At 51.1% G+C, this 7,951-nt stretch overlaps 1 protein-coding gene across 1 annotated transcript; it reads left to right on the top strand.

Annotated features, from left to right (window-relative positions):
* The first annotated feature begins 1,077 nt into the window (after positions 1-1,077).
* Positions 1,078-5,356, top strand: LOC125543373 (probable inactive receptor kinase At4g23740). Its single transcript, XM_048706698.1, has 2 exons — positions 1,078-2,709; positions 4,483-5,356. Exons 1-2 carry the CDS (start codon positions 1,458-1,460, stop codon positions 5,133-5,135), a joined length of 1,905 nt encoding a protein of 634 aa, XP_048562655.1. The 5' UTR covers positions 1,078-1,457; the 3' UTR covers positions 5,136-5,356.
* Positions 5,357-7,951: the final 2,595 nt, after the last annotated feature.

Raw genomic sequence — 7,951 nt, 5'->3', positions numbered from 1 at the left:
ACATGGTAAAGGCCGACGGGACGTGCACCGTGTACGTGTAAGTACATGCGAGCTGCCAGGCCGTGTCTCTCTTGTTTGAGGCCGAAAAGCAATTAGGTCATGCTAATTAATCCGGTGGTACTAGTACTAGCTTTTTGTTCGATTCCCCCGTTGACATGATTGAGCTCTGATGACAGTGGCCCAGAAGCTCTTTCTTCCTGGTGGCCTGGGACGTTCAAACTTGTCTGGGTGATCTGACAAAAAGGAAAGGCGAAAGCGAAGCGAGCGGCCAAGCGGCAGCTTCTGCTGGGCGCAATCATCGTGCCCGCTTGCTTCCTTCCTTTTCTTTTCCTTGTGCAGAATCGATCCATGGGAACCGGCTCGCTTTTCGTTTTCGCGCCGTCTGAGTTCCAAACATGAACCGCACACACGCTCCATGCATGCAGCCTTTGTTCAACATTCAAAAAAAAAAATGCATGCAGCCTTTGTTTGTTTCGTTGATGTGGATGTGTCTACTGCTGCTTGTGAACCTTGGCAGTGGTGCTTGGGCACGGGAGAGCGAGTTTTCTCGGCTTGTTCGCCGTGGCCAAGGCGGCGCTTTTGGTGGCTTTTGACTTTGTAAAAAGACATGTTAGGGCATGTATTAAAGCGTATCATTCTCACATGGTTAACCGAGTATAGTAATGCGGCTTCGTTTGAACAAGAATATTTATGGCAGGGAGCGTGATCGAATCACGACCTAAGTGCTTCGAAACGATCTTTTGCATCGTCCGGTGACTGCTTTCCAGGGATAGGCGATGCGGTGCAACCACCGTGCCCACCCGGAAGAAGAAGAAGAATCCCAACGGATTGATTTGACCTTATCAAAATCCCAACGGCAGTAATACCGTACTACTACTAGACGAGATCGAAGCATGGACCAAGAAGATTCAACCGGCGGCTAGGCTAGGCTAGGCTAGGTTTTCCTACCGTGACTGCGCACAGGAAGACCGTCTGGTGCTGGTGCCCAATCGCTCGCCGCGCGGTGCCCATCTGACCGACACCACACACGGCGCGGCGGACGCGGCAAGCCCAGAGCGCCTCGCCACGCCCCCCCGCCCATCCCCCCGCCACTCCGCCGCACATGCAGCCCCCACAAATCCAGCACAAGCTCCACGAGTCCACGACCCCCCTACCGACTCGCTCCCGCCGCGCCGTCGTAGGCTCGTAGCGCCAACTCCCCAGACCCTCTCGCCCCGCCCCGCCTCCCACACCACAGCAGCAGCCACGCTTCCCCAGGCCGAGCACAAAGCAGCCACCTTCCCTTCCACTCCGCGCCTCCGTTACCCAGATCCAACTAAGTAGCAGCAGAGCAGCGCAGCTCCGTCCAAGAAGACCACCCCACCCGCACCAAGGGAGAGAGAGAGAGAGAGAGAGAGAGAGAACCCGCACCAAGGGAGAGAGAGAGAGAGAGAGAGAGAGAGAGAGAGCGCGGCGCCATGCCGCCCCGGCTGCTCACCCTGGCGGCGCTGCTGCTGCTGAGCGCCACGCTGGGCGCGCCGGAGCCGGAGGCCGACAGGGCGGCGCTGCTGGACTTCCTCGCGGGGGTGGGCGGCGGCGGGCGCATCAACTGGGCCGCCGCCCGCCCCGTCTGCGCCAACTGGACGGGCGTCACCTGCAGCGCCGACGGCGCCCGCGTCGTCGAGCTGCGCCTGCCGGGGCTCGCCCTCTCGGGCCCCGTGCCGCGCCGCACGCTCGCCCGCCTCACCGCGCTCCGGGTGCTCAGCCTCCGCGCCAACGACCTCTCCGGCGCCTTCCCGGACGACCTGCTCGCGCTCCCGGGCCTCGCGGGCCTCCACCTCCAGCGCAACGCCTTCTCCGGCGCCCTGCCGCCCGGCCTCGCGGGGCTCAAGAGGCTGCAGGTGCTCGACCTCTCCTTCAACGCCTTCGACGGGGCCCTGCCCGGCGCGCTCTCCAACCTCACCCAGCTCGTCGCGCTCAACCTCTCCAACAACTCGCTCTCCGGCCGCGTCCCCGACCTCGGCCTCCCGGCGCTGCAGTTCCTCAACCTCTCCAACAACCACCTCGACGGCCCCGTGCCCGGCTCCCTGCTCAGGTTCTCGGACGCCTCCTTCGCCGGGAACAGCATGACGCGGCCGGCGCCGGTGTCGCCGGCGGTCCCGCCACCGTCGCTCGCCCCGCCGGCGGCCGGCGCGCCCGCCAAGAAACGGGGCCGGCTCAGCGAGGCGGTCGTTCTTGCCATTATCGTCGGCGGGTGCGTCATGCTGTTCGCGGTCGTCGCGGTGCTGCTGATAGCCTTCTGCAGCAGGCGGGGCGGCGAGGAGGGGAGCCGGGCGGGGTCCGGGAAGGGCGGGGACAAGAAGGGGAGGGAGTCGCCGGAGTCCAAGGCGGTGACCGGCAGGGCCGGGGACGGCAACCGGCTGGTGTTCTTCGAGGGCCCGTCACTGGCGTTCGACCTGGAGGACCTTCTCCACGCCTCCGCCGAGGTTCTCGGGAAGGGAGCGTTCGGCACGGCGTACCGGGCGCTGCTGGAGGACGCCACCACCGTGGTGGTGAAGAGGCTCAAGGAGGTCAGCGCCGGGCGGCGCGAGTTCGAGCAGCAGATGGAGCTCATTGGGCGGATCCGGCACGACAATGTGGCGGAGCTCCGGGCGTACTACTACTCCAAGGACGAGAAGCTGCTCGTGTACGACTACTACAGCAGGGGAAGTGTATCCAACATGCTTCACGGTATGCTTCTTGCTCTCCCTTCTCCATGTCACTTTCACAGTTTCTTCTTCAGCACTACAGTGTGGCTAATGAATTTGCAATTTGTAGCTGTATGATAAATGGCATTGTTTGTTAGAACTGTGGTAACGGTGATGATAATGAGAGTGGTCCTCGTTGGGGGCATCCGATAAAATGGGAATGGCACTGAGAAGATTGCCATTGTCCCCTGGGCAAGATAGCGAGTGTTATAGAAAGGCTAACAGATGTACTGCAGGTCCTTGTTCTTGCTGTTGCTAATGGCTACTGTCATGTGTTATGGTTGTGCCCTATTTTTTATTTAAGTTTCACCTGAGCAGGACTTTTGTGGAAACAACTCATCTTTGCTCCTACTCAGTTTAGACTGTATTTCTCAGATTATATCTTTTGTCTTGCTTGAATAGTCTACTTGTGACTAGTTTTCCTTTCTTTCTTTTTTGAAACTTTACTTGTGACTAGTTTCCTTCACTAAAAGGTTGAAGTTACCATACTCAAGAGTAGCATATTCAATTTGTTTATACTTAGTCTTGGATTATTCCTTTTAGATTAAAATTCTCATATTCTTAGATCTAGCCGCTTGGTGTTCTTGAAGTGTCCATATCATGCTGAGCTGCATGGACTTTTAATATGTGCACGCGTATTCAGACCATGAGCAACCAGTTTAATTCTCGTTCACATGGCATGTTTGGTGTATGCTGGAGTAGTCATGTCAAGGCCAATATAGTAGCACTAGGATCTGTTTCATTACACCAAATCATGTATGATAATCACGGCATCTTGTTGTTAAAGCATTTCATTACTGTCACCGGAGTCTTGAAATACAAATTTCACATTGCATACAAATTTCACTTGTTTGCGCTTCCTCAGTTTTGACTGTATTGCTCCAAATACATCTGTTGTCTTGCTTGAATACTTGGGACTGGTTTCCTTCTCTAAAAGGTTGACCTTATTATACTCAAGAGTAGCATACTTAATTTGGTTATACTTCTCAATCTTGCATTATTATTTTTAGATTAAAATTATTTTCTTCCTCTATCTAGCCGCTTGGTATTCTTAAAGTGTCCATATCATGCTTATCTGCATTGGACTTGTAATATTTGCATGTGTATTCAAACCGTGAGCAACCAGTTTAATTCTAGTTCACATGACATGTTTGGTGTATGGGCAATATAGTAGCAATATGATCTGTTCCCTTACACCCAATCATGTAGTGTAATCACATCACTTACTGTTGAAGCACTTCTACCATTACCAGATTCCTGGAATACAAATTTGACATTTTGAGTGATGCATACTTTACATGTTAGTAGTGGCACGCTGAGAATATTTGCAAGAAATGAAACTGAAGATGGGGTCATGCACAAGAAAACTGTAAATGGGGGAAATGTTTTGGAAGATTAATGCAACAAATAGCGTTGGAGCTTTGTCACTAGCTAGAAAGTTAATCTTGTCTTGTTCATTGGTGAAACATCTGAAATTGCTAGCGTTGGTGTTCACTGCCATAACCCATCCCCCATTTCCCTATCAGAATCGGGACCAGAGGAGGACCACCGTTAGATGCATCAGTATCGTGATGGACAACAAATTAATACTAGACATCGGCCACAAGCATTAATTCTGGTGTGAGCTCGTGGCAGTAGTAATTCCGATAATTTGACATGAGATGCCTTTACAAGATGAGCCATTTGCATTTTATTGATATCCAAACTTGAATATGACGTACATCTCATAATTCTGCCAATTGTTTTCTCTTTGCAGGGAAGCGGGGTCTGGACAGAACACCATTGGATTGGGAGACTAGAGTAAGGATAGCCCTGGGCGCAGCAAGAGGGATCGCCCACATCCACACTGAGAACAATGGGAAATTTGTTCATGGCAACATCAAGGCGTCAAATGTGTTCCTCAACAGCCAGCAATATGGCTGCATCTCTGACGTTGGCTTGGCGCCACTGATGAACCCGATAACCGCAAGGTCCCGTTCTCTGGGATACTGTGCACCTGAGATCACCGACACAAGGAAATCAACGCAGTGCTCTGATGTCTACAGCTTCGGTGTCTTTGTGCTCGAGCTCCTCACTGGCAAGTCACCTGTTCAGATAACTGGCGGCGGCAACGAGGTTGTCCACCTTGTCAGGTGGGTGCAGTCCGTTGTCCGGGAGGAGTGGACCGCCGAGGTGTTTGACGGCGAGCTGATGAGGTACCCTAACATCGAGGAGGAGATGGTGGAGATGCTACAGATCGCCATGGCATGCGTCTCGAGGAACCCAGAGCGACGGCCGAAGATGAAGGACATGGTGAAGATGATCGAAGAGGTCGGCAGGAACGACAGTGGGACGCGGGCTTCGACGGAGGCCTCGACGCCGGTGGGGGAAGCTCGGAACAAGGCAGAAAGCTCATCTGCAGCCTCCTGATGGAGTTCTCTGAAGTATCATTTTTTTTCGTCTTTGCAAGGGTAGGAGCACGGATAGTTCTGTGTCTTGACGGCGCTGCATGATTCTTTTGTCTTATGATGATTTACATGTTACGAAATTGTAACACCTTGCCATGTGGAACTACGGAAATTGTTTGCTTATTATGCAGCACCTGCTCACTGCTTTTCTGCAAGCAATTGAACCAATATCTGATCTGTAAACACTTTGGTGGAAGCTACTCCTTATCTGAGCAATAGAACAGTGACTGCCAAATCTTGAGACTTGAATGCACTGATGGGTAAATTAGGGATGGCAATGGTTAGGGTATTGGCGGGTATAATCTCCTTCAACCCAAACCCATACCCACAGAAACGCAGGTAGCTCAGCAGGCGTGCTAAATTCCAGTGCGCACGCCCAGCACAAGCAACATTTTCCACTCAAACATAGAACCAAGAAGATCAAACACACAAAATAAATCAACAATAAATAGTTCAATTATTATTACAACTCAAACAAATAGTTTATCTTCAATACAACAAATAGTTCATAAACAATACAAGAAATAGTCAACAAATACAACAAGCGTACAACATCAAACTAGTTTTGTTGCTCATCCCATGACCACCACCCATCGACTAGATCCTTTTGAAGCTCATCATGTGTTTCGACACGTCGAATGGCATGATATAAGGCAACAAAGCGGGCCACCCTCGGAGCCCTCCTCCGCACTCGCACGAGATGTCCCATCAACTCATACTGAGAATAGTCTAAATCTTGCCCACGCTCATTCTCGATGATCATTGTTATGCATGATCACACAAGCGTTCATGATGTACCGAAGGATCTTTTGATCCCAAAATCTAGCCGGCCCTCTCACGATAGCAAATTGGGATTGCAAAATTCCAAAAGCTCTCTCCACATCTTTCCTAGCCGTCGCTTGAGCATTGTGGAAATCAAGTTTTTTCTTACCTTGCAGTGCCTTCAACGGCTTCACAAGTGTTTGCCACCTTGGGTAGATGCCATCCGCAAGATAGCAGCCACAATTGTATGTGTGGCCATTTGCTACAAACTCCACCGGTGGAGTTTCACCATTTGCAATCCTATTCATGAGTGGTGACCGTTGAAGAACCTTGATGTTGTTGCAAGATCCAGGCATTCCGAAAAAAACATGTCAAATCCAAGTCTCATGATCAGCCACCGCTTCAAAGATTATAGTGGAACCATTTTTTTGGTCGTGAAATTGTCCATGCCATGCCGTAGGACAGTTCTTCCAACTTCCATGCATGTAATCTGTTGACCCAAGCATACTTGAGAATCCGTGAGCTTTGTTGACCTCCAAAAGCCTTGCGGTGTCTTCAACATTGAGAGCTCTCAAATATTCCGGATCAAACACTTGCACAATTCCAATTCCGAAGCGCTTGACACACATGATGGCTTGACTCTCACCCATGACCAAGTGGTCATCAACTAGATCGGCCGGCATACCGTATGCCAACATACGCAAAGCGGCGGTCACCTTTTGGAAGGTGCGATGTCTGAGTTCTCCGGTGGCATTGCTCCTTTGCTGAAAAACCCGATCATGGCTCGCCAGTTTCTCCGCAATGTGTTTGAACAACTCGATGTGCATCCTAAAACGGCGCCGAAAGCAGGACTCGAGGTATGTGAGATTCTCCACAAAATAGTTCCTCATCAATCTGTTGTGGGCATCGATCCTTTCCCTCCATAATTTCTGACGACCGAAAACCGAGTCACCGTGCTTCAGCTTTTTATTGACGTGCATAGCTAGGATCATCGCGACGTCCTCTTCCTCTTGAAGATCAAATTCTTCATCGGAAGAATCGTAGGACGAACTCATCTCCAAACTTAAATTAAAACTAATTTGAAACTACAAACAATATGCACAAAATTCATCTACAAATATAAAGTTAGAAGCAAAATATACCTTGCAAGTGTTTTGTCAAATACCTTGTGGGCGCTGAGCTGCAAACGGCCGTCGGGCGCTGTTCATTAGAGGAACGATGCGCTCGAGGGGCGGTGGTGAGGAGAGAAGGTGAAGGAAGCAGCGGTGGCCACCGGGAGAAGCAGGGGAAGCGGCGGCGCGCTGGGGATAGGCGGGCGAAGCGCCGATGGGTCACCGGAGCGAATGAGGGAAGGTGCCGGTGGAGGCGCCAGCGCCTGGAGGTTTTAGATCCGTCGGTTGGTGAGATTCGCGTGCACGATTTGCTTGTCCAGCGCGCGTGAGCAGGCACACCAAATACCCAGCGCGCTGGCGCCTTTTTACCGCGCGTGGGATTATAGCGCGACTGTTGGAGCGCTACTTTCGACAGCGCGAGCGTCATATAGCCCTTTTTTCAGCGCACGACTTATTTAGCGCGTTTCTTGGAGATACTCTAACACCCCTACCCATACCCATCGGGTATCCTATACCCAATGGCTACCCAATGGGTAAAATGTATAACATTTAAATTTTTAAAAGGCAGAGAAATGAGTTTAAAAATCAAGTGATGATGGGCAAGTAGTATAGCACATACACATCCTCCTCATGTGGGAGGCATCAATGAAGTATGCGCAACGGTTCGTGGAGATAGTTTGATCGTTGGAGAGGAATCTAAGAGAGAAGTGTCGATATTTCATCTTTTTGGGGAGTCACATAGGTCGTAGGAGGAGTGGCGAGCAGGTGATTGCGGGCCAATGAGCTATGAACGGTTTCGGGAATACAAGATTTAGGGTTGGGCCATAGGAGTTGTATGTTGACCCACATACGAACTATTTTTATTATTTATTATTTTCTGGGTATCCATTTGATTACCCATGGG

Source organism: Triticum urartu, chromosome 3 (assembly GCF_003073215.2).
Source record: "Triticum urartu cultivar G1812 chromosome 3, Tu2.1, whole genome shotgun sequence".
Taxonomy (NCBI): Eukaryota; Viridiplantae; Streptophyta; class Magnoliopsida; order Poales; family Poaceae; genus Triticum; species Triticum urartu.
This window is presented reverse-complemented; position numbering and strand designations above follow the sequence as displayed.

Coding starts and splice junctions, on each gene's coding strand:
- LOC125543373 (XM_048706698.1), top strand. CDS start 1,458: ATGCCGCCCCGGCTGCTCACCCTGGCGGCGCTGCTGCTGCTGAGCGCC. Junction 2,710..4,482: donor TGTATCCAACATGCTTCACG/GTATGCTTCTTG, acceptor TTCTCTTTGCAG/GGAAGCGGGGTCTGGACAGA.